This window comes from Lepus europaeus, unplaced genomic scaffold (genome assembly GCF_033115175.1).
Source record: "Lepus europaeus isolate LE1 unplaced genomic scaffold, mLepTim1.pri SCAFFOLD_3_1, whole genome shotgun sequence".
In the NCBI taxonomy this organism is placed as follows: Eukaryota; Metazoa; Chordata; class Mammalia; order Lagomorpha; family Leporidae; genus Lepus; species Lepus europaeus.
Window position 1 is genome coordinate 6,541,134 of NW_026909276.1, and position 26,507 is coordinate 6,567,640.

Sequence of the window (26,507 nt, forward strand, 5' to 3'; positions counted from 1 at the left end):
AGGCAGAGAGAGAGAGAGAGAGAGAGAGAGCGCTCTTCTGTCTGATGGTTCACTCTCCAATTGGCCACAATGGCCAGAGGTGTGCTGATTCAAAGCCAGCAGCCAGGAGCTTCCTCCAGGTCTCCCATGTGGGTGCAGGGGACCAAGTATCCTCTACTGCTTTCCCAGGCCATAGCAGAGAGCTGGATTGAAAGTGGAGCAGCCAGATTTTGAACAGGAGCCCATATGGGATGCCGGCACTTCAGGCCTGGGTGTTAACTTGCTGTGCCACAGTGCCAGCCCCTGAATTTTACTTTTTTATTTAGACCTTTCTTATAGACATGGATTATGTCTTCTAGTTTCTAAGTAACTGCATCATAATGAGGACCATTGTAGATTGTAGCAGTCAAAAATATTTGGCTTGATGATCAACATAAGGCTTATAGATAGTAGCTACCCATGAGAAAGTTTATAAGTCAGTTGGAGGTTGCCTTTTATTACTGATGAACATGAATGTACTGAGAACTCCTTGTCCATTAGATAATAAAATCCAAATGAAGATTTACAAATGAGTTCCCTCCTGCCTTCTTCTATCATTGAAATTCTGTTGTTCCTGCCTTTTGGATCTCCCTGTAATCTGTTGCCTCTTCTTCATTCCTACTACCACCATACCTTGGTTCAGATCCTACTAAATTACCATTGATATACTTTTTAATTGAACTCTCTGCTTTTTGTTTTTCTTACCTTTGTGTCAAAAGCCTCTTAGTTCATCCCAACCTTTTCTGATTGCTCAGGTTCTCTTATTCCAATATCTAGGAAAATCATGTGGCTGGTAGTTCTTTCAACACACCACACAAAAGAATGCTCAGTAAATGCTTACTAAATAGTGAATGGAATGCCTTTGGGTGAACATTTAACCTGCTTGGCCCTGGATGGTTTCTGTTTATATATTTCAGCCCTGTGTCATCATAACATGTCTTTTTTATTATCAAAGTTGTCTCTGAGCAACAAATTATACATTCATCTAATTGTGTCTGTTATCAAATAGATATCTATTGCATTGTCTCTTCAACTAGGTAGTTATTGGGATCAGAAATTGTATTTGTTTAATTTTTATAGCCTGATTTATTCATTCAACTAAAAGAATGACTCTATCAACATGCTGAGTTTTAATGTCAAAGCAAACATGTTTCTTGCCCTCATGAACTTTCAATCTGGCAAGAAAAAGCAGTCTACACAAAGCATATTGCCTGACATAATAAACATTAGTGTGAAATGAATGGATATATTTAAGCATTCCTAATCCAGCAATTCTAATCCCATGAATTATAATCAACAGAAATAATCACAAACAGAACTCCATGTCATCCTGCTTCCATTTACATTTCTACTTAAAATCTTAAAAATCAAGCACCACACATATACCCAAGAATGCATAATGTTTATATGCTATCTTGATATTAAACATGAGAAAAATAACCATACAGCAATAGCAACTTTGAACCTTTCTTTTTTAGATAAGTTATAATCCTATGTGTTTCTCTACAGTGAAGATTAGGATTGTAGATACTCTTCCTCTCCCTCACTTTTTATTTTAGAGATGAGAAATCTGGGGTTTTAGAAACTGAGTCGCAAGATAAAAGAAATATTTCTTTTTTTAATAGAAGATTTTTTTTTTATTTGAAAGACAGAGTTACAGAGAGGCAGAGGCAGAGAGAGAAGTCTTCCATCCACTTGGAAATTCTGGGTCTCTGATGTGGATGCAGGGTCCCAGGCATTTGGGCCTTCTTCTACTGCTTTCCCAGGCTAGAGCAGAAAGCTGGATTGGACGTGGAGCAGCAGAGACTTGAACCAGCTCCCATATAGAATGTCGGTGCTGAAGGAGGCAGCTTAGCCCACTATGCCACTGTGGTGGTCCCAAAAGATTTCTTAAACCAATATTTCACTTTGGTTGGCCTTTAACCTAGATTTTTTTTTTTTTTACCATACTTCCATGAGCAAATTCAATTCTAATCTCTTTCCACCTCAGCTTTCTCTTTGTAAATTGAGAATGCTGTCTCCAGAATTAAATGAGGTATAATTGATACAAAGTAAGGTGTTTACTGTTAATCTGGCCCCTAGAAGATACTTGGCAATGTTAGTCCTGTATCCAGTTTTCTCTCTCTCTCTTTTTTTTTTTTTTTTTTTTGTACTTGGTGAATTAGAGGGTGGTGTAAAATGCTTTGAAAAGAACCACAAATAAAAGACACAAATAAAAATTGTATTCTCAAATCTAGATGTTAAACTATGCTGTGTACACCTGTGCTAAGAGTTACATTGAAATCCTTGTCACGCATTACTTGAGAGAAGCTGTCCAGGAATAAAGCAGCCAGTAGGATTTTTCTGAGGGAAACAGCGTGTGTGAGGGAACCGGGGTTTGGGACTCAGCAGCAGTGGCTGTCACTTCTTAAGATTTTGTTCAAGAAAGGAAGAACAGCAGCTGACCCTTGAGGTCTGGGGTGGGAAGGAAGGGAAGGAGGGATGTAAACAAAAGCAAAGGCCCTCTGGTTCCCAGCCTGTCTCCGCCCACCCCACACTGAAGCCCTAGGGGAGGGCCAGTAAGTCTATCCAGGAATGCCCTGGCCTGGACTCCATTTCCCAGAGTCACCCGGTGCTCTTACGTTTTCCTCTCTGAACGCCTGTGCGTGTGCATGCGGAAGAACGTGCGCATGCGCGTGCCTTTCCATGTGGCTCGGCGTTGGGAACAGAAGTTCAAGAGGCCGCGCTGCTCCTTCTCCCGCATTCACTGGGCAGTCTTGCTCTGCAAGTGCAGTTGCAGGCGGTTCAGGAGCGCAGCCCCAGACCTGCCGCCCGCCGCTTCTGTGCCTCTGCATCTGCCACCGTGGGTCCCAAGTTCCAGTGACTTCTGTCCCACCCTCTCCGCTCTGCTCCCCGTGTGTCCTGAAGAAAGGGGACCTGCTCCCGAGATTTTCCACGGCAAGTATGGAGACCAGGAGGGGGCATCTATGCGTGTGTGGGAGAGCGGTGGGTGCGATGGCGGGTGGCGGCTCCCAGACCTCGATCACTTGCTTCTCAGTGATCCTGGGAGCTTCTCCGGCAGAGTCAAGGCTGGGGCCCAGGTGTTGTGTCTCCCACCGCTGCTTCCCAGTCTCCCAATTCTCGGCCGGTCCCACAGGCTGCCTCGCTCAAATTCTCCTTAAAGTACACTGGACGAGGTACGGCACAAGCAGGGCAGTTGAGAGCACGCAAAGGAAGGATTCCCATTTAAATAAGCCCAGTTCTCACTTTGGGTGGGTCAGAGAATGCCTTGTGGCTGGGCCTAAGGCTATATCCCCTGGTAGTTCCAGCTGGGTGGGGCTTGGTGGCCCTCAGCCGGAGCCCGAGGCTCCGGAGAGGTGGAGATGGAAGATCAGAGTAGGATCTGGCTCTCATGGACCCCATGCTGGATCCCGTGGACACACTTGACAGCTGGGGCTCTGGGTGTTTGGCTGACTTTCCCAGCAGCACGTGAAGCTTGTGCAGTAGCTTTGTGGATTGATCTCTCTTCCGTGTATAATTAACAGACTCTTTTTCAATCTGGAGCTTGAGGCTGATTTATTTTCCTGCTTTTCGATTTCTGTCTTCAACCATTCTTCTCATGTTATTAGGGATGTCAACTTTTATTACCTGCTGCCAATCCCTTTGCAAAGTGAGAAGTGAACTGAAATTAATGCAAGTCTACCGTGTGAGTTAATAATGAGCTACTTCAATCTGGATTTTCATAGTGGAGAGCTACGAAAACATAAATACAGAAAAGTATCAATTTTTCTTGTCTAGTTCTTTACAGTCACTCAATGCTCCACCAAGCTGATTATCTTACAGTCTATATGGTTTTAATTAAGAGGGCCAGTTGCTTTTTTTTTTTTTTTTAATTTGACAGGCAGAATTAGACAGAAAGGAAGGTCTTCCTTCCATTGGTTAACCCCCCAAATGTCCACTATGGTTGGCACACTGTGCTGATCCGAAGCCAGGAGCCAGGTGCTTCCTCCTGGTCTCCCACGTGGGTACAGGGGCCCAAGCACTTGGGCCACAGCAGAGAGCTGGACTGGAAGAGGAGCAACTGGGACAGAACCGGTGCACATATGGGATGCCAGCGCTGCAGGCAGAGGATTAACCAAGTGAGACACAGTGCCGGCCGGTTACTTTAAAAAAAAAAAAAAATTATTTAAAAGGCAGAGTTACAGAGAGGCAAAGATAGAGAGAAAGAGAGAGATCTCCCATCTGCTGGTTCACTCCCCAGATGGTCACAATGGCCAGAACTACATGGATCAGAATCCAGGACCTTCTTCCAGGTCTCCCACACAGGTACAGGGGACCAAGCATTTGGGCCATCTTCCACTGCTTTCCCAGGCCATAGCAGAGAGCTGGATCAAAAGTGGAGCAGCCAGGTCTTGAACCGGCACCCATATGGTTTTACCCGCTCAGCCACAACACCAGCTTCAAGTTACTTTTCTTATTCTGGGTTCTGTGTTTAACCCCATGGCATTTTCAACATGGGAGGATGTTAGTGATAGATTTTCAAAATGACTGGTCTGTGGAAGCCTTTGTACAAGGTGTTAATGTGAAGAGGGGTAAGGAAGAAAAGGGAAAATGTGCCCCTCTCCCCCCACAGAGATGCCCACACAGTACGGTAAAAGATGTGGCTTTGGGCTGGCACTGTGGCTCAGTATGTTAATCCTCTGCCTGTGGTGCCAGCATCCCATATGGGCACCTGTTTGAGTCCCAGCTGTTCCTCTGATACAGCTCTCTGCTATGGCCTGGGAACACAGTAGAAGATGGCCTAAGTGCCTGGGCCTCTGCACCCATGTTGGAGACCCAGAAGAAGCTCCTGGCTCCTGGCATTTGATCAGTGCAGTTCTTCTGGCCATTTTGGCCAACTAGGGAGTAAACCAGCAGAAGGAAGACCTTTCTCTTTGTCTATCCATCTCACTATCTGTAATTCTACTTCTCAAATAAATAAATAAAACATCTTTTAAAAAAAGAGCAATGTGGCCCTGAAAACTATTGCTATAGACTAACTTTCAGTATAATGACGTTTTCACTTGATTAACTGAGTGATTCATAGATTCTGTTAGAGTCCTGTTGTCACCAGATTACTAATCTGTGAAACTCATTTAGCATAGTAAGGTTACCTAGGAAGTAAAAATAGAAAGGGAATCCTGGATAGAGGTTGCTAGGGTAACAGCATTCTTCCTCTCAAACCCAGTGTGTTTTTGACCTTTTCTCCCATGTACTCCCTATCACAGTGCTTGTAAGTGGGCAAGCAGTTATATTTCTGCTGAAAACAGTTGCTTCACACCCAGGAAACAACTGTAAGACACTCTATCAGCAACTATGTTGTGTGTACATTAATATGAACTTGAAAACAGCCAAGAACAGGATTCCTAAACTACTCAGGCTAACTCACTGTTCTTGGCACATCATTCCCTGCTCTGCTATAAGTTTCTGGCAAGTTCTTTAAAATTTTTAGGAGAGACATGTTTCATATGAGAGACATAATCTGATAATGTAGCAGTGATGTATTTAAGAAAAGGTGCCATGTGAGGAAGCAGTCTGATGTGTCCTTTCATCTTCCCATTAATAACTCATTGATGTCTAGCACAGGGTGGCAGAAAGCAATCCTCCTTCTGAATTGCATCAAGCCAGGAGGATTCATCTACAGTTCATCTGAGCTTTCTTTGTATGAGGGAATAACCAAAATACAACATTGTATAGGTTTTTTTTTTTTTTTATTTATTCATTTTATTTACTTGAACAGCAGATTTACAGAGAGGTGGAGAGACAGAGAGAGGTCTTCCATCCGTTGGTTCACTCCTCAAATGGCCACAATGACTTGGGCTGGGCCAGGCTAAAATGAGAAGCTAGGAGCTTCTTCTGGTTCTCACACTTGATTTCAGGGGCCCAAACACTTGGACCATCATCCTTTGCTTTCCCAGGTGAATTAGGGAGCTATATTGGAAATGAAGTAGCCAGGTCTTGAACCAGTGCCCATGTGGGGTGCTGGCACTGCCAGGGTCTGCTTAACCTACTACACCAGTCCCATGTGCATTTTTCAAAGGGGGGGAGGGGTTAAATTTTGTCTAATATGACTCTCAAAGATTATAATTTCTGGGCCGGCACCATGGCTCAACAGGCTAATCCTCTGCCTTGCAGCACTAGCACACCGGGTTCTAGTCCTGGTCGGGGCACTGGATTCTGTCCTGGTTGCCCCTCTTCCAGGCCAGCTCTCTGCTGTGGCCAGGGAGTGCAGTGGAGGATGGCCCAAGTGCTTGGGCTCTGCACCGCATGGGAGACCAGGAGAAGCACCTGGCTCCTGCCTTTGGATCAGCGCAGCGCACTGGCCGCGGCGGCCATTGGAGGGTGAACCAATGGCAAAAGGAAGACGGTTCTCTCTGTCTCTCTCTCCCACTGTCCACTCTGCCTGTCAAAAAAAAAATATAATTTGTAGTAGATGATGATTTTGGTTATATTTTGAGTTTCATTACATTTCTATATTTTTTAAGTTAATGAGTGCTAGTAGTTACCTTATTTTTTTAAAAGATTTATTTATTTTACTTGAAAGTCAGAGTTGAACACAGAGAGGAGGAGAGGCAGAGAGAGATAAGTCTTCATTTGCTGGTTCACTCCCCAGTTGGCTACAGTGGTCGGAGCTGTGCCGATCCAAAGCCAGGAGCCAGGAGCTTCTTCTGTGTAGTAGTTATGTTATGTTATGTTATCCTTGCTTTGGATAAACAAACTCTCTCCCATCCCTCATTTAAAATGCTTTTTAAAATAGGTTTATTTTGAGGGCTGGCACTGTGGCATGGCAGGTGAGGCTACCACCTGCAGTGCTGGCATCCCGTATGGGTGCTGGTTTGAGATCCAGCTTCCTGCTGTCTCCTGGGAAAGCAGTGGAAGATGGCCCAAGTTCTTGAGTTCTGCACTGCATGGGAGACCTAACAGAAGCTTCTGGCTCCTGGCTTCAGATAGATCCAGTTCTGGCCATTGCAGCCATTTTCAGAGTGAATCAGTGCATGGAAGACTTCTCTTTGTGCCCTGTCTCTCTGTAACTCTGCCTTTTAAATAAATAAATAAATTTTTACATGCTACACCATGGAGCTGGCCCCAAGACCTAACAGGTTTTCTGGGTGCTTATCCTGGGGTTCACTTTGAGCACTAAGCACAGTTATTCTGTGTGACTGAATATTTCATGTTTCTTATCGAAAAGTTTTTCTCATGTTCTGAGTGATTCGGCTACATCTGCCCATAGTGGAAACTAAAACTTAATTTGGCATTTGAACACCCAGAGTGCTGATTCCTGTAATCTTCTGAATTTAATCAGAAAATGTGTTTTGAAACATTTGGTTTATGGGTAGACAGGGCAGTTTTCCTGGATCCCTGTGAGAATTGATGAACTGATGGTGTGTTTCTACCCCACGTTATATTCTGAAATTTACTTCCTTTTATTTTCTTAAAATAACTATATTTGAAATTTGCTCCCCCCTTCTGAAATGTTTGTGCTTCTGTCCTCCTTATAACCATGGACATGAGTAGCCCTTTTCCTTCCCTTTATGATGCTATAAGAGCAATAGGCCATTGTCTCCCCTGTCAGCACATCTTCCTCAGTATATCTCTTTGAATTAGACCCTGGGTTAACTTGGCTGCACAAAAGGCATATACCTAAACCCAGTGTACCTAATGGATGAAAGTCATCATAAAATCAATATGCCTTGTAAACCTCTCATCTCTTGTTTTGAAATGTGTTTTGAATGTGTCTTATGTCAGTGTCTGTAAGCCAGAGACTTCCCACTTAAGGCAGAAGGCTGCTGAGGGACAGCACAACTGTAGCTTTGCTCTGTTACTTTACTGTGGCTACTCTCTCACCCTTTCTCTTTATTTTATTAAGATTTAAAAATTTTTATTTTAAAGCAGAGTTACAGAGAAAGAGGCAGAGACAGTAGGATGAGGATCTTGCATCTGCTGGTTCACTCAAGAGCCTGCAATGAATAATCCTGGCCCAGCCTGGAAGTCCAACTCAGTGTCCCATGTTGGTGCAAGGACCCAAGTACTTGTGCCATCTGTTTCTGCTTCCCCAGTTGTGTTAGCAGGGAGCTGGATCAGAAGCGGAACAGCTGTGACTCAAACTGGCACTCATGGGGCTGGCATTGTGGCACAATGGGAAAAGCCACCATCTGCAATGCCAGCTTCCCAGATGAGCAGCAGTTCATGTCCCAGTTGCTCCACTTCTAACCTAGCTCCCTGCTGATGGCCTGAGAAAAGCAGCAGCGGATGACTCAACTGTTTGGGCCATTATAACCCATGTGTGAGACCCAGATGAAATGCCTGGCTCCTGGTTTCTGTGTGGTTCAGCCCTGGCCATTGCAGCCATCTCAGATGGAAGATCTCTCTCTTTTTTAGCATTTATTTATTTATTTTCAAGGCAGAGATAGAGAAAGGGAGAGAATGAGAAACAGATTTTCCATCTGCTGCTGTACTCCCTAGATGGCTGCAATGGCCAAGACTGGGCCAGGCCCAAGCCAGGCACCAAGAGCTTCATCCAGGTCTCCCACTTGGGTGTCAAGGACCCAGGTATTGGACCATCTTCTACTTTTCCAGGGCTACTAGCAGAGAACTGGATCAGAAGTGGAGCAGCCAGGACATGAACTTGTACTTATAGCAGATGCCAGCACTGCAGACAGCAGCTTTACCTGCTAGTCCACAATGCCATCCCATCTGACTCTCCTTCCTCTCCATAATTCTGACATTTTTAAAAGATTTATTTTATTTATTTGACAGAGTTATTGATAGAGATAGAGACAGATAGAGAGGTCTTAAGTCTGTTGGTTCACTCCCCAAATGGCCACAGTGGCCAGATCTGAGCTGATTTGAAGCCAGGAGCCAGTAGCTTCTTCTGGATCTCCCACATAGATATAGGGGACCAAGGACTTGGGCCATACTGTGCCACTTTCCCAAGCACATTAGCAGGCAGCTGGATTGGAAGTGGAACAGCCAAGATCCAAACCAGTGACCATATGGGATGCAGGCCAGTGTCTCAACCAGCTGTGCCACATCACCTGCCCCCAAAACTCTGACTTTCAAATAAATCTTTTTTAAAGGGTGGACACACATATTGGATCCCAGTATTTCATTTGGTGGTGGCTTAATCCACTGTGCCACAAAGCCAGCCCCACCCTTTATGCTGTGTGTCAGGATCTTGGTAATATCTGCTGAACAAATGTTGGTATTATGTTAGACTCCTGTTTTATTTTGGTTCTCATTTGTTGAGTTCATTTTGGCTGTCACTTTTGGGTAGCAAGCTGTGATGTCATCAATGGCTAAAGCTGCCATGTGTTAGGCTGGCACAGATTCTACCTTTCCATTTCTTCAAATAGAAGTGGAAAATGAAATCCTCTCAAAACTAACATGCTACAAAGTAACTACTGGAAATCAAGCTTCCTTTCTTCTCACCTAACAGACCCAACTGGTCTCTGTGTTTCTCATTTTAGCCCAAACCTATATCAGATTCATAGAGCAGAAGGAAGCTTATTTTTCAAGGCAGAATTCATAGATGTGGTTGTCCATTCACCTCTGAGAATTAAAGCCATCACTCTGCTTTTTGACTGGTTTTCAGTCTGTGGTGGTACCATCCTTCACAGGAAGACAGATTCCTCACAGAAGAATACACCTAGGTGGAGAAAACTTTATGGAGTGGGCTTTCCAAAGTGAAATGGAATTCTGGCCTGGACATCCTTGAGATCATGATCAGCAGAGTGGGGAAATTCTTAGCTATGTCCATTCACATACTTTCCTTTTCGTTCAATGTATTCCTCTCTTACATAGTGCTCTGTGCTCTCCTTCTGTTGCACAACACAAGGAGTGTCTGTGATTGAGGCTGTTTGTGTACCGCTGCAGTATCTGGAGTTGCCTTTGTCTCCATCTCTAACCAGAAACTCAGATGCAGAGTGAGGAGGAGACTGCCAGCCTGCCACACAGGGTTTGGGCCCCTTGCTCCTTTACTTTTCTTCAGTGCAGGAGCAGCCTTAAACAGAGCTGTACTGGGTAGTATTGTTTCTTTTAGATTCGAGTGCTCGGATAGCAAAAGAAATACATATTTTTTTCTTATAGAACAGATTGAGGAGGCACTACATAAAGTCAGCAGCAACATTCTTGGCTCTTGTTACATGTCAAGATGAGTCAGAATATATAGGGCCATTTGTTAAATTTTTTAAAAAATTAAAAATATTTATTTATTTGAAAGGCAGAGTTACAAAGAGAGAGAGAGACGTAAATCATTTATCCACTGGTTCACACCCCTATTGGCCACAACAGCTGCAGTTGGACTGGATTAAAGTCAGGAGCCAGTATCTTCCAAATTTCCCATGTGGGATTAGGAGCACAAGCACCATCTTTTGTAGCTTTCCTAGGCACATGAAGGAGCTGGATCAGTAGTAGACAGTTGGGACATAAATTCATGCACAATATGGAATACCAGCATCACAGGCAATGGCTTTCCCAGTATGCTCTACTGTCTGTTTTTATTATTATTATTTTTATTTGAAAGGCAGAGTTAGAGAAGCAGAGGCAGAGAGAGAGAGAGAGAGGGAGAAAGGCCTTCCATCTTCTGGTTTACTCCCAGATGGCTGCAATGGCTGGAACTACCCTGAATTGAAGCCAAGAGCTGAGAGCCTCTTGCAGTTATCCCACATGGGTGTAGGGGCCCAAGACTTGGGCCATCTTCTACTGCTTCCCCAGACCTTAGAAGAGAGCTGGATCAGAAATGGAGCAGCTGAGACTCAAAGCAGCGCCCACATAGGTTGGCGGCAGTGCAGGCAGCAGCTTCCCTGCTGGGACACAGTACCAGCCCCTCTATCATCTATTTTATGGAAATATATATTTAAGGGACATTAGAAGGCCATTCAGGCCCTTCCTACAAAACATTTTGAAATAATGATTGACAGTTTACAAGACTGCTTCCAAAGGGAGAGAGCTGCAGGAACAGAGAGGGCAGTGATATTGAAAGGGTATGAGGAACAAGGGAAGGTAAGAAGGCCAGAAGAAATCTTGAAAAGTATTCCAAAGGATAAAGTAATAGGGCACAGGTCATTTGTGAGGATTTCTATTATAGGGTTTTCCTTTTTTTTTTTTTTTTAATTAAAGATAATTTCTAACATAATTTGTGATATACTTGACTCACTTTTCAGTTTTCTTCTTACAGATAAGATATGCTTATAAGATGTAGAGGGGCTGGTACTGTGGCTTTGTAGTTTATTCCTCTGCCTGTGGCACTGGCATCCTATATGGGCACTGGTTCTAGTCCCATCTGCTTCTCTTCTGATCCAGCTCTCAGCTATGACTATGACCTGGGAAAACTGTAGAAGATGGCTCAAGTGCTTAGGCCCCTGCACCCAAGGAGGGGACAGAGAAGAAACTCCTGGCTCCTGGCTTCAGATCAGTGCAGCTCCATCTGTTATAGCCATTTGGGGAGTGACCCAGCAGATGGTATAACTTTATCTCTGTCTCTTCCTCTCACTGTCTATAATTCATCCTCTCAAATAAATAAAATCTTAAAAAATAAGATGTAGAGAAGTACTGGAATTAAATGCAATAGTATACTCCTAAATATGCAGTTAGCATTAAATTTTTGTTGAGAAAGGGATGAGCTTGGCTTTATGTGTCTTGCTTAGAGCAGAATTTTTATGACTGAATTTGAGATAATTAAAAATCAGTTTTATAATTGAAACATTGACCATTTTTACTGCTGCAGCCTCCCCCTCACTCTGTATCCCTATGCAGATAGTCCACATGAAGGTACAACAGAAAGAGAGGCCTGCATATCTGGAGTAATGCAAATATGCCCTTTGATTAAACCAGGGGATTGATTGACTGGAGTTCTTTGTGATTCAGTTTGTGTTTTTCTGTAGAGTGAAATATAGTGATTTGGGTAAAGTATCTTGTCTTCTAGTTGATGATTCCAATTGGCTTTCTTATCCATCTACCTGGTATCACAGGTGATTCCCAAGACAGGTGTTGGACTCTATGGAAAAAAAAAAAAAAAGTAGCCTCTTCAGAGTTGATGTATTTCTCCTGGAAAATTGGAGAAATATTTTGTAAGAAGCAGTTCATGGAGGATGTATACTTCCCTAGAAATGAAACTGAAGTGATTCCCTTTAATTGCCCCTCCCTGAGCTAGTTCCTGAGGCTTATTGATCAGGGTAAGAATGCTAATATTTATAGGCCAATTATGAATGATCCATGTTTGTCTTACACATGAGATGTCTACAGATCTGTTTCTCAAGGCCTTTAAGATAAAATAAGAAAACTTTGCAACAAAAGAGAAGGTTGGCATTGCCTGTTGCCTTGGTCTAGGATCTGTGCATTTATTACCCACTTAGTACTCTGACTCCTATTGTGCGCATCTCCTGATGGTTCTTTTTTGGCCATTCCTGTGTCCAGATTCCTTAATGGGTGACAATCTTTGTCCAGATTTTCAGTCTGATAACTCAGCCCAAATTGAGTTGGACTAGTTTGTGTACCCACTTCAGGATTAAGGTGGTCCAAAACTGCCAGTGCCCAATGACTTGGCTGCCTTTATGCTCTTATCAAGAGATAAGACTCTGGGCATGGGTTCCAAGTGGCTTTGCTTGGTCCTCTTCCCTTGATCTCCCTGGTGACAAGCTGATTCTCAGGTAGGCAGGGAACTTGTTGGCTCACAGAAGTCTCCAGATTTCTGCTTTGCACTCATCTGCAAAATATTTGAGTTTTCTCTTGGATCTCAAAAGTCCTGAGTAGGGAGTTTTATTTTGTATTGAGATGTGTCTTTATAAAGACAGGTGTCACTGAATACTGTGTGTCCTCATAATTAACAACTCACCCAGGCCTGCATGGAGTTCTGGGATCCTGGCTTCAGGCTGAACATTGCCTGCTGTTAAAAAGTGCAAGAATTAAAAATTGTTATTATTTTATGCTCTTATAAAGCTGCAAAAGCATTAACATTGTGCATTTCTGGGTGATTTGAAAATTCTAAATTTGGGCCTGCACCGTGGCTTAACAGGCTAATGCTCTGCCTTGCGGCGCTGGCACACCAGGTTCTAGTCCCGGTTGGGGCACCGGATTCTGTCCCAGTTGCCCCTCTTCCAGGCCAGCTCTCTGCTATGGCCCGGGAAGGCAGTGGAGGATGGCCCAAGTCCTTGGGCCTTGCACCCGCATGGGAGACCAGAAGTACCTGGCTCCTGGCTTCAGATCAGCAAGATGCACTTGCCGCAGCGGCCATTGGAGGGTGAACCAACGGCAAAAAAAAGGAAGACCTTTCTCTCTGTCTCTCTCTCTCACTATCCACTCTGCCTGTCAAAAAAAAAAAAAAAAAAAAGAAAATTCTAAATTTGAAATCAATTGTGTTGACTGGCTTTGCAGAGTAGGAAGAAAATAATTGGTTTATTAATTATTTATAAAGAGAGATTATGAAAGAAGCTATTCATTTGGTACCAATTGTCTAAGCTTTAGTATTTATGAAACTATGATTTATTTATTTATTTGTTTGTTTATTTATGTTTGACAGGTAGAGTTATAGACAGTGAGAGAGACAGAGAGAAAGGTCTTCCTTCCATTGGTTCACTCCCCTAATGGCTGCTATGGCCAGTGCTCTGCTGATCTGAAGCCCGGAGCAGAGTACTTCCTCCAGGTATCCCATGCAGGTGCAGAGACCCAAGCACTTGGGCCATCCTCCACTGCCCTCCTGGGCCCAGCAGAGAGCTGGACTGGAAGAGGAACAAACAGGACTAGTACCCGGCACCCCAACTGGGACTAGAACCTGGGGTGCTGGTGCCACAGGCAGAGGATTAGCCAAGTGAGCCATGGCATCAACCTATGAATTATTTTATTTTATGAGCTATGTCCACTTGAAGTTGTGAAAGAAAACATACAATGATGGTTGTAATTCACTTTAACAGACTTTTTGAAAGATTTTATTTATTTCTTTGAGAGGCAGAGTTACAGACAGTGAGAGGTAGAGACAGAGAGAAAGGTCTTCTATCCATTGGTTCACTGCCCAAATGGCCACAACAGCTGGAGCTGCTTGATCCAAAGCCAGGAGCCAGGTGCCTCTTCCCAGTTGCCCATGGGTGCAGGGGCCCAAGCACTTGGGCCATATTTTACTTCTTTCCCAGGCCATAGCAGAGAGCTGTAGTGAAAGAGGAGTAGCTGGGACTAGAACCAGTGCCCATATGGGATGCCAGTGCCACAGGTGAAAGATTAACTTACTGCGCCATGGTGCCAGCCCCACAATTCTCTTGAAAACAGAAACATTTATTCCTGAGTCTTTTGATGAGTTAGGCCAATGAAGTCCTGACAGGGCACATATGTCTCTAGAATTAGAGGAGTGCTCATCATTCTCATACTGTGTTCTGTTGCTGTTCAGCCTGTGACAGTGAGACATATAAATAAAAAAAGATATTCAGCATGTGGTTACCCCACAAGGAGGCTTATCTTGTCTGCATCTGAATAATTTTGATAGTGAGGTGTTTTTAAGTTGCTAAATATTCTCCTAATTTGTATTTATTTAAAGACTATTAACTTAGTACCATAATTTTTGTTATAATAATTTGATTGCTGATAAGGAATTTACAAAATCATACCTTGACTAGAAGTTTTACTTTGTAACAATCACAGACTAGTAGAAGTCATAAACCATTAACCCTCATTTTTCTAAAATAAGAGGTTGTAATTAATATGAATATATAAAGAATATATTTTTTAAGATTTTATTTATTTATTTGAGAGGTAGAATTACAGACAGAGAGAGGGAGAGACAGAGAGAAAGGTCTTCCTTCCATTGGTTCACTCCCCAGGTGGCTGCAATGGCCAGAGCTGCACAGATCTAAAGCCAGGAGCCAGCTGCTTCTTCCTGGTCTCCCATGTGGGTGCAGGGGCCCAAGCACTTGGGCCATCTTCCACTGCTTTTCCAGGCCATAGCAGAGAACTGGACTGGAAGAGGGGCAACTGGGACTAGAACTGGCACCCATAAAGGATGCCAGCACCACAGGCAGAGGATTAGCCTTTGCATCACATCACCAGCCCGAAGTACATGAAGAATTGAGAACAGAAAATCTACCAACCTCATGGAGTTTATCTCCCTTTCAAAACATTTAATAACCTTTGGGCTGGAGAATACTAATGTAAGGTACTGTAATTAAATTCACACAAAGAAAAGATGTTTTAGGATGTTTTACTTCATTATTTAAGTTAGATACTTTAGGAAATTCTAGATTATTTTGTGGATAAATTGTAATTTCTTTTTTCTTTTTCTTTTTTTTTTTTTTTTTTGACAGGCAGAGTGGATAGTGAGAGAGAGAGACAGAGAGAAAGGTCTTCCTTTTTGCCGTTGGTTCACCCTCCAATGGCCGCTGCGGCCGGCGCATCATGGTGATCCAAAGCCAGGAGCCAGGTGCTTCTCCTGGTCTCCCATGCGGGTGCAAGGCCCAAGGACTTGGGCCATCCTCCACTGCCTTCCCGGGCCATAGCAGAGAGCTAGCCTGGAAGAGGGGCAACCGGGATAGAATCCGGCACCCCAACCGGGACTAGAACTTGGTGTGCCGGCGCCACAAGGCGGAGGATTAGCCTGTTAAGCCACGGCGCCAGCCAAATTGTAATTTCTTTTCACAAGTGTATTTGAGTAGAAACACAAGCTTTTATAATCAATTATTTATGTTTAAAACATATGCTTATGTATGTTTTGTATTAAAATAACAGCATTTTATGAAGTTTAGATACATCTTCTTCAATACAAGCCTATAGTTTTTTTTAAGTTTTATTTAAAAATAATCTTTGTATTTATTTTTTTAACACAGCAAATTTGAGTGACACAGTAAGTCCATAATTTACCACAAAATTCATAAACTTAACAACTGAGTATCTTAAGTCTTATAAATCTTCTGAATCATCCATAGTTATGCACTCAATGGAATGAACTCCTCAGCAGCTGAGAAGAATCTTAACTTAAAAGCACCAACTCTTCAGGCATCTCTACAGGCCTCTATTTTTCATTCTCTAAGACATGCAGTCAGACTGCTAGTGCAGCAAATACCAATTCACCTTAAGCTTAATGGATAAGAAAAAGCATTTGGGAAACCAACATTATTAATATTAAGTCTGAAAGCATTTCTACCTCTTTACTGAATGACTTTCCTTTCTGTCAATGTTAAACTCTAATGAATAAAAACTATGTTTTGAACATAATTTTTTTCAGGTTTATCTAGCACTTTAGGACATTTGTATTTGTTTTATAAGCCTTAAGGAAAACAAAAAGATAATCTCTAATCCAGACAATTCTGGAATCTTTCATTAGATTTAGAATTTTACAGCAAAATAATATGATCTGTTTGTCCAAATAGTATGCCTTTTAAAAAATTCTCTTCATGTATGTAAATTAATAAAGCTTATTTCCAGTATATATTTTCTGTGTTTTCATTTGCTGGAGCAGGGTTCAAAGGGTGTTTTTAGGATCTTGCCAACATCTGCCCTCTGTACCCATAAATTACCAAAGCCATTAAATGGACAATAAAAACTGGTTGAGGCTACTGATGAATGCTTCAAAAGGAATCTGATACACACAGATTTTATTGTCATATTCAACTCAACTGAAGTCTTTCTTGAAATTGTACTCTTGATAGGCTGAAGACAGTAATGGAGTTAATTCTTTATGCCAAAGAGACATGGATCTGTTGTACAAAGGCTTCATTCTCTGTCAGTCATCAGTAACTTGAGATCTTTCTGTATATTGTGAATGGCAGTGTTTGCATCTTCATATTGTAAGGCACTGCTAGCATATTTGCAGTATTTCTGAGCTCTCACAAACTCCTCAGGTTTGAGGTGGATATAGCCTTGGGAAACCATACTGAAAAGTGCAGGATCAATGGCTGGAATAGTCTATAGAGTAGGTTGGATAGTATTCCTTGTTACACCCATACTATGAGGCACTTTTGCTGGTGTGTAGGCTAGGGCATGTGCACCCAGAGGACCCTGTATTCAACTATAGCTGTCTGATGGCATGCTGCCTGGGTCAAATGCTGAAGATGATGATGGCTGAGGTGTGTTGAATGGGCAGAGATGCTACTACAGCATCTTCATTTTCTTCACCATCAGTATCTTCCTCAATTGCAATAGGGCCTACTTGAGGAGTCTCCTCATTGTTTAAGCAATTATGGATATATGTTACCTTCCACCTTGCATACTTCATGTGTTTCACATTTTCATCAGTGTTATGTTAAGCACGGTTATGACATCTGTTAAAAGACTTGCAGTATAGAAGAACATGATCATGTTTTTTGTGAGATCACCCAGCACAATGTTCATTGTCTGCATATATAAACATTTTCCAAGAATAATTCCCCAAATGGGCAGAACCAACTACTCCTTGGGTAATAGCTTATTATCACCCCCACTGTTTCTTTTTGTTGTTTTTGTGAAGAATCTGAGCCTGGGTCAAGGCGTAGCTATTTTAGACTAGGCCTCCATCTTGTAACTCAGGCCTGACCAGACCCTGAACCCTTTGGCAAAATCTCCTGAAAGAAGAAAAATAAACTCCCCTTGTGATAAACTCCCCTAGCAACAGCCAATCAGCAGATAGCAGGGAAATACCTGCTATCCAGATGTCTTTTCCAGGTGTATTTTTAGGCCATTAAGGTGATTGATAACATCCCCAAACCCTGCAGTTTGGAACATACACCCTCATGGCTTGGACCCTACACTTTAGCCAATCATTTTAAAAAGCATCAACCCCAAAGCCATCTAACCACCTTTACTAGGTCTATTCCCACTACTGGATTTACTAATCAATTTTAAGAGATGTTCTTTAAATTCTCACAGCATGAGATAATTTGCTGATGGTGCTATAATGTATCGAATGTCTCTGAAAACCCTATATAAACCCCACAAAGGAAATGGGATGGGTCCTCATCAGATGACCATTGTGATGATTGGAGGAGTGGACCCTAGATTGAGCTAGAACAATAAACCTCTTTGCTTTTGCATCATTGAAGTCTCTCATTGGGATAATTGAGTCCTATCCAAGTCCGGTCTAATAGTTGTTGTTAAGATTTATTTATTTATTATAATGGCAGAATTACAGAAAGGTAGAGAGACAGAAAGAGAGTCAGCCTCTGCCATCCACTCCCCAAATGGCCGTAATGGCCAGAGCTGTGCTGATTTGAAGCCAGGAGCCAGGAAATTCTTCCAGGTCTCCCACATGTGTGCAGGGGCCCAAGGACTTGGGCCATCTTTCTACTTCTTTCCCAGGCCAGAGCAGAGAGCTGAGTCAGAAGTGGAGCAGCTGGGACTTGAACTGGAGCACATATGGGATGCCATCACTGTAGGCCAGGGTTTTAACCTGCTGTACCACAGTGTCAACCCCCCACCTATTTATTAAGAGCTCCTAACTGACCTGTTAATTTTGATAAAAATTTATGACACCCAGGAGTTTTATTATCAATCTTCATTCTAATTTGCATGGCATATAAATGACCCCCTTGGTGAAATATGTAATGATCAAACAATGACTACCAACAAACACCCCTCAGATCATTTCTTGAGGAACTGTTCAGTAATAGGCCACCACAGGGTCCTACTTGTCATGCTCCTGAACCATCAGGTGATGCTGTATGTTCTTTTATTTTTTAAATTTTTTTTATTTTATTTTTTTATTTTGACAGGTAGAGTTATAGACAGTGAGAGACAGAGAGAAATGTCTTCTTTCCAAATGTTCTTGGTATTTTGATTGAGATCACATTGAATCTGTGAATTGCTTTTGAGGGGCTGGCACTGTGGAATAGTAGTTTGAACCTCTGTGGCATTGGCATCTCATGGATGCCAGTTTGGGTCCCAGCTGGTCCTCTGATCCAACTCTCTGCTTATGGCCTAGGAAGGCAGTGGAAGATGGCCCAAGTGCTTGGGCTCCTGTATCCACATAGGAGATGAGGAGGAAGCTCCTAGCTCATGGGTTCAGATCAGCCCAGCACCAGCCATTACAGCTATTTGGAGAATTAACCAACAGGTAGAAGGCATCATTTTTTGTCTCTCCATCTCTCTATAATTTCCTCTCAAATAAATAAATGATTGTAAAAGTAAAATTAAAAATAATTTCTATTGGTAGAATGGGAATTTTGATGATATTAGTTCTTCTAATTTATGAACATCAAAGATTTTTCCTTTTTTTGTGTTTTATTTTTTTTCTTTAATGTTTTATAATTTTTCTTATAGAGATCTTTCACACCCTTGACTAAATTTATTCCAAGGTAATAAAAAATTTTATGGTTATTGAGAATGGCACTGATCTGATAAGTTATTTTTCAGCCATGGCATTTTTGTGTATATAATGGTTATTGATTTTTGTGTGTTGATTTCATATTTTACAACTTTACCAAACTTTCTTGTGAGTTTCAATAATCTCTTGGTGGAGTCTTTTGGTTTCCCGATATTTAGGATCATATCATCTGCAAACAGGTTATTAGGCTTTCTCCTTTCTAATTTGTTTTCCTTTGATTTCTTTTTCTTGCGTTATTGCCATGGCTAAAACTGTCAGTAGTGTATTGAACAGCAGTAGTGATGGAGAGCAACTTTGGTTTCAGATCTTAGTGGAAATGCTTCCACGATTTCCCATTCAATATGATATTGGTTGAAGATTTGTCATATATTGCCTTGATTGTGATAAGGAATGTTCCTTCTATTCCCAACTTGCTTAAGGTTTTTATAATGAAAGGTTGCTTTTTTATCAAATACTTTCTCTTCATTTATTGATCATCATGTGGTTTTTATTCTTTAGTTTGCTAGTGTCACATATCACATTTATTGATTTGCATATATTGAACTATCCCTGCATACCCTAGGTACATTCCACTTGGTCCAGGTAAATTATCTTTATGATCTATTGTTGGATTTTATTAGCTAGTATTTTGTTGAGAATTTTGGGATCTGTGGTTATCAGATTTAATGTTCTTTAATTCTCTTTCTCTATTGTATCATTTTCTGGTTTAGAAAATAAGGTGATACTGGCCAAATAGAAGGAGTTTGGGAATACTCTTCTCTTTCAATTGCTTTGAATAGCTTAAGAAGAATTGGAATTAGTTCTATTTTTAAAAGTCTGGTAGACTTCAGCAGTGAAGCTTTCTGGTCTTGGGCTTTTCTTTGGAGGGTTTTTGTTACTGATTCAATATCTGTCTTGGTTTTTTGTTTGCTTAGGTTTTCTATATGTCTTCATGGCTCAATTTTTGTACCTAGCATGTGTCTTGATTTCTTCCAGGTTTTCGAATTTGTTTGTCATTGAATGTGATGCCCACATTCTATATTGCAGTGCTAATCTAAGTTTTCAGTGTTTCACTTCCAAACTAGTTTCCTGCTTAATATCTCTGGGAAGCATGGGGTAGTGGCTTAAATTCTTTAGTTCCTTTCACCTAAGTGCAAGATCTACTACTTATTAGGGGATGTGAGAGCCTGGTCCAGCCACAGCTGTTGCAGACATTTAGAGAGTGAACCAACATATGGAAGACCTCTCTTCCTCTCTCTCTTCACCCACTTTCTGTGTTTCTTTGCCCTTTCTAAAATCATTTTAAAAGTTATTTACTTCTTTATTTGAAAGTCACAGTTAGAGAGAGAGAGAGAGGGAGAGAGAGAGAGAGAAAGAGAAAGACATAGAGAAATCTTCCATCATCTGTTTCATGCCTCTGGTGTCTCCAATGGCCAGTGTAGGGCCAGGTTGAAACCAGGAGCTTCTTTTGAGTCACCCATGGGGGTGGCAGGAGCCCAAGTACTTGGGCCATCTTCCACTCTATCAGGCCATTAGCATGAAGCTAAATCAGAAGTGGAACAAGTGTGATTTGAACTGGTGCCTATATGGGATGCCAGTATAACAGATGGCAGCTTTGTATACTGCAGCACACCAGCCCCCTCTCTGCCTTTCAAATAAACAAATCTTTAAAAAAGAAATGAAAATGTCCTTAAGATAGTAAAGGTCATCATGATTGAGCACTGAGGAATCTATTGAAATGATTGCATTTAAAAGATTTATTTATATATTTGAAAGGCAGTGTTAGAGTGAGAAAGGGAGAGACTGATCTTCCTTCTGGTTTATTCTCCTCCAAAATGGCTGCAATGACTGGGGCTAGACCAGGCTGATCTCATGAGATAGAAGCTTCTTCCAGATATCACATGGGTTCAGGGGCCCAAGCATTTGGGCGATCCTTTGCTGCTTTCCCAGACACATAAGTAGGGAGCTGGATAAGTTTGGAGCATCAATATCTGTGACATCCTCCTTGCAGTACAAGGATATAGAGCCCATCTGGCACAATTAATGTCCTATTTATGGGTGGGCCAAGTATAACAGCTTTCAACTCTCAAGGTTTGGACTAGATGGGTTCTGAGGAATTGTGTTATAACAGGTATAAATCCATAACTCTTGGTTTAAGCTTTTGTTAGCAGATAATGGCTGTGACTACTTTGGGTCTCGGGATTGTCATCAATGAAGGCATCCAGATTAATAGTAATGAGATCAACAGTCAGCAGAATGGTGTCCAGCTGAACTTAAATGGTTTTTCTTTTTTATTGTTAGAATAGTGACCTCCTGCAGTACCCTGGCATCTGGACATAAACAGTAGACATTGGAAGCCATCCCCTCTGCCAAAAGGAGTATGCCAAGTTTTGGGTCCATCATTTATTAAGGAGGCCTTAGTAGCCATTCTCACATTTTACTATTATATATCCATGGCCAAAGTCCTACTAGACATCAAGGTTTGTAGAATCACAGGCTCAAGGTGTGTAGGTGACTGTTTTTCCAGTATAGCATAGTTAATAGCCATCTAATTTAATTTTACTGGCACATGGCAAGGTTCCAAGAGAGGTTATTTCTTGCATCACACCCTTGAGAAGTAATGGATATCATAGATGATGCAAAGAATTTAGAAGGCGTATGAGCTCCACAAGTGAAGAATTCACTGAGAGCACTAATGATAGTGCCTGCAGAATTTAATTTGACTGAATTTTAGCACTTTTCATTGGAAGGGGGGCCAGTTAAGCTGGGCTGATTTGTAGCACCCATGACAATTAATTTTTTAAATGAGGCATGCATTGCACCAAAACCCAGGAAGGACTAAAAGGTATTAGCGTTGTATGTTCTTCACAAGTCTGTCAAATAGTCTCATTCAGGGAGGAAGTCATCAATGTGATGTGTTCTTGTGCTCCTGATAAAAGGTGAGTACAGTTAAATTCTTTGCAAAAATTGTGTTTGATGGCAAAGTCAATGAGATGCTCATGTATAGCCTAGAAGTGTCTTTTCAAAGTGAAGGCAAACTAGACTAAGGAGCTGTTGGAAAAGCTTTGAGCAAAACACATTTGCCACTTTTGTAATAGTTAAGATGGGTCATTTATCTATTAAGAGGCATCAGATATATTAATATTAGATATAAAGTATGGTGGACATAATCGATGGCATATAGCATTAAGATTTTAGTAATCTACCATGAGATGCCATTTACTTTTTTCCAGATTCAACAGGTAAAATTGGGCTGCCAAGTGGTAAAGAGCTGGAATAATCACCTTTTTGTTAATTAAATCTAATGTAATAAATTTTAATGCATGAAGACATTGAGTTTTTTTTTTTTTATTATGTCATCTTAATTATTTTAGTTTGGGACCTGTGGAGTGTTATTTTCCCTAGTTAAGTTGTAGCTTAAAATTTTTATTTTAATAATTACTTGCTGTATTAGGCCATCTCTCCCACCTGTGGGATTTTTTGAGTACATCTGACTATTGGAAATTTAGGTAATACTATAATTAAAATGAGATGTACCAAATAAATTATTTTTTTCTTCTGATACATATTTTGGAACTTTTCTAAAATGGTATTGAGTACCCTGTTTAAATTTGGGATCCCCTGGGTAAGACTTATTTGAGCCACATTACTGATTACATCTATGAAACTCTGAATAACTGCATCTAGAACCTGGAAAAGTTGATGTCTTATGCTGAAGAGACATAAGAATCAATGTTTCTTTATCTTTTAATTATATAATGTACAAATAAATTTTAGATCTCTAAAAGGATGAAATTATGTACTTTTCAGAAATTTATACCTATATATAACTGTAATTTATACATTTTACATTTTCCTCCTTTAGGTTTTTAATAAGATTTATTAGGGCTGGCACTGTGGTGTGGGTAGAGGCCCACACATTTGGGCCATCTTTTGCTGCTATTTTCCCAGGTTCAATAACAGGGGGCTGGATCAGGAGTGGAGAGATTGGGACACAAACTGGCACAAACATGGGATGCCATTCCCACCTAGTAAAACTTGGTCAGATAACACTGGTTGTTTCTATTAGTGACATTTCTATTAGTGATAAGTAGCTCAAGCTTGACCTCAAATTTAGTCCTTGTAGGATGCTGAATTAGTTTCACTCTGTGATCATCACTCTCTTTATATCTTAGGGACTATATTTTTCATTATTGATTCAGTAAAATCAAGTGTTAGAGCTCCTATTTCCAAGTGTTTGAAATTATAAATGCTGGTCATTACTCAGAAGGTTTAAGTAGGGGTTGGTGCCGTGGCTCACTTGGTTAATCCTCCACCTGTGGCACCGGCATCCCATATGGACACCAGGTTCTTGTCCAGGGAGGGCAGTGGAGGATGGCCCAAGTGCTTGGGCCCCTACACACACATGGGAGACCAGAAAGAAGCACCTGGCTCCTGGCTTCAGATTGGCACAGTGCCGTCCATAGTGACCATTTGGGAAGTGAACCAATAGAAGTAAGACCTTTCTCTCTGTCTCTCTCATTGTCTATTACTCTGCCTGTCAAATAATAATAATAATAATAATAAAAGATGTCTTTAAAACCAGTGAGAGGAAATGAGTTGTAAAAGATCAATCAACAACAATTGAGTGTTGCCTGCTGCCTGCCCACTTTCTTCTCAGGAATCCCCACAGAATTTACAACCGTAATTCCAAAATCACCAACTCCTGCTGTCAGAAGTGTGCGGCTACCACTATAGGGAGCAATAATTTTCAGAAAGGACAAGAGAATCCACTATTTCATGATACTATTCTTGTTTGATGCCTAAAACTTCATTTTCTGTTTACATTGTATGATGCTGGGAACTAAGTAATAATTTTCTTCTGGGTCTGAGATGAAGTTATTTAAGATAGAAGTTCAAAACTGATGTCCCTCAATTTGAAGAATGAAGTCACTGAAAGGCAATTACCAGATCAGTGATGATATAGGCATTTGAATAGCACAATTCATACACTATCCATAGAAAAAATTACTAATAGCTGTGGGCCAACAGTCAATGGCCCATGAGACCATCACTCAAATCCTCAAGAGTTTGACTATAATTTCATGCCAATTCTCATTTAGACAAGAGGAGTAAAAGCAGGAGCTTCATGATACCTTTATATTTGTCTCTTGCCTAATTTTTTGGCAGAAACTGCAACTTAAGTGCAGTTTTTTTTTTTTTTTTGATATAGCTTTGTTAAAAATATACAGATAACTAGATTGATGGACAGATGAATTTCAGGAAGTTTTGGGTAAAGAATTACCAGATAGCACAGTTTTAAATATTCACAAAGATTTTACAAGGCATTCACCCTGTTTTCCAGCCATATTAATCCACCAAATTATTACTATTTTACTGTGAAATATGATCCACACATTGTTTTAGTAGGTAAGATCAGGAATCATTTTAAAGGATTAAAAATGATTTATTCAGGGATATTATTTTCTTCTTTAAACACTAAAGTTAAAAAGAGTCCTTGGGTTTTTGTTTTTTTTTTTTTTTTTCCAGGTATCTGTAGAAGTATTTGAGGTTTTACAACACTCTGGCCTCAGAATCAGCCCTTAAGGCATTTGGATCTGGCTGAAGAGCCCATGAGAGTATTGTAGGCATGGAAAGCCAAGACACACTGGAGAAGAAAAAAAAAAAAAAAAAGAAGGAGAAGAAGACCTAAATGAAAGATCTCTGTGAGTGAGATCCCAGTGGAAAGAACGGGGCCATCAAAGAAGGAGGTACCTTTCTCTGAAGGGAGGAGAGAACTTCCACTTTGACTATGACCCTATCGGAATAAGACCAAAGTCAGCGAACTCCAAAGGCTTCCATAGCCCTGGCAACTCATGACTAGAGCCTAGAGAGATTACTGATGCCATGAACAGGAGTGTCAAATTGTTAAGTCAGCAACAGGAGTCACTGTGTACTTACATCCCATGTGGGATCTGTCCTTAATGTGTTGTCTAATGTGCAGTGATGCTATAACTAGTACTGAAACAGTATTTTTACACTTTGTGTTTCTGCGTGGGTACAAACTGATGAGATCTTTACTAATTATATACTGAATCAATCTTCTGTATATAAAGATAATTGAAAATGAAAAAAAAAAAAAACCTGGTGTTAAATTGGAAATGGCATAGAAAATTAATTTTTTTAAAAAAATATTATGTAGGATCTCTGTCTTTAATGTGCTGTACACTCTTATTTAATGCTATAACTAGTATTCCAACAGTATTTTTTTTTTTCAGTTTGTGTTGCTATATGGGGGCAAACTGTTGAAATTGTTACCTAATATATTTTAAACTGATCTTCTGTATATAAAGAGAATTGAAAATGAATCATGATGTGATTGGAAGGGGAGAGGGAGTGGGAAAGTGGAGGGTTGTGGGTGGGAGGGAAGTTTTGGGAGGGGGAAGCCATTGTAACCCATAAGCTGTACTTTGGAAATTTATATTCATTAAATAAAAGTTTAATAAAAAATCAAAAAAAGAAGTATTTGAGGTTTTAGAACCACAATTTAATTATGAGAATTGAAAAAATAATAAAATATTTAATGGCAATTTCCAAAAATTCTATCCACATTTTAATTTCTCCACTTATAGTGTGTTTCTTTTCTTCTTTTCTTTCTTTTTTTTGGACAGGCAGAGTTAGGCAGTGAGAGCGTGAGAGAGAGAGAGAGAGAGAGAGAGAGACAGAGACAGAGAGAAAGGTCTTCCTTTTTCCATTGGTTCACACCCCAAGTGGCCACCATGGCCAGTGCGCTGCGCTGATCCAAAGCCAGGAGCCAGGTGCTTCCTCCTGGTCTCTGATGCGGGTGCAGGGCCCAAGGACCTGGGCCATCCTCCACTGCACTCCCGGGCCACAGCAGAGAGCTGGACTGGAAGAGGAGCAACTGGGACAGAATCCAGCACCCCAACCAGGACTAGAACCTGGGGTGCCGGCGCCACAGGTGGAGGATTAACCAAGTGAGCTGTGGTGCTGGCCAACTTATAGTATGTTTCTTTCAAATGTATTTGCCAAGCCAGGAATTAATGAGGAATTGGAATATTATGTGAGCACTTCATGTGGTTAGACAAGTTTTTATGTATCCCTGCTGTATCCTAAGAGGTTGATTTTCCAGCAAATTTCTTCCTAATGGAGGTGTGCACTGTTTTACAGGGAAAGTTGCTTCATTAGCCCATGATGTCAACAGGGAAAGATCATGAAAAGT

At 41.2% G+C, this 26,507-nt stretch overlaps 1 protein-coding gene and 1 pseudogene across 1 annotated transcript in view; one reads left to right on the forward strand and one right to left on the reverse strand.

The window, feature by feature from the left end:
- The first annotated feature begins 3,465 nt into the window (after positions 1-3,465).
- The window catches only part of LOC133755312 (zinc finger protein 271-like), a 49,075-nt gene continuing 26,033 nt past the window's right edge, over positions 3,466-26,507 (forward strand). The window contains exon 1 of the mRNA XM_062185460.1: positions 3,466-3,703. Within this exon, the coding sequence (XP_062041444.1) occupies positions 3,617-3,703 (87 nt within the window). The 5' untranslated portion in view covers positions 3,466-3,616. The remainder of the gene's footprint in view (positions 3,704-26,507) is intronic.
- On the reverse strand, positions 16,726-18,621 carry LOC133755274 (vacuolar protein sorting-associated protein VTA1 homolog; annotated as a pseudogene).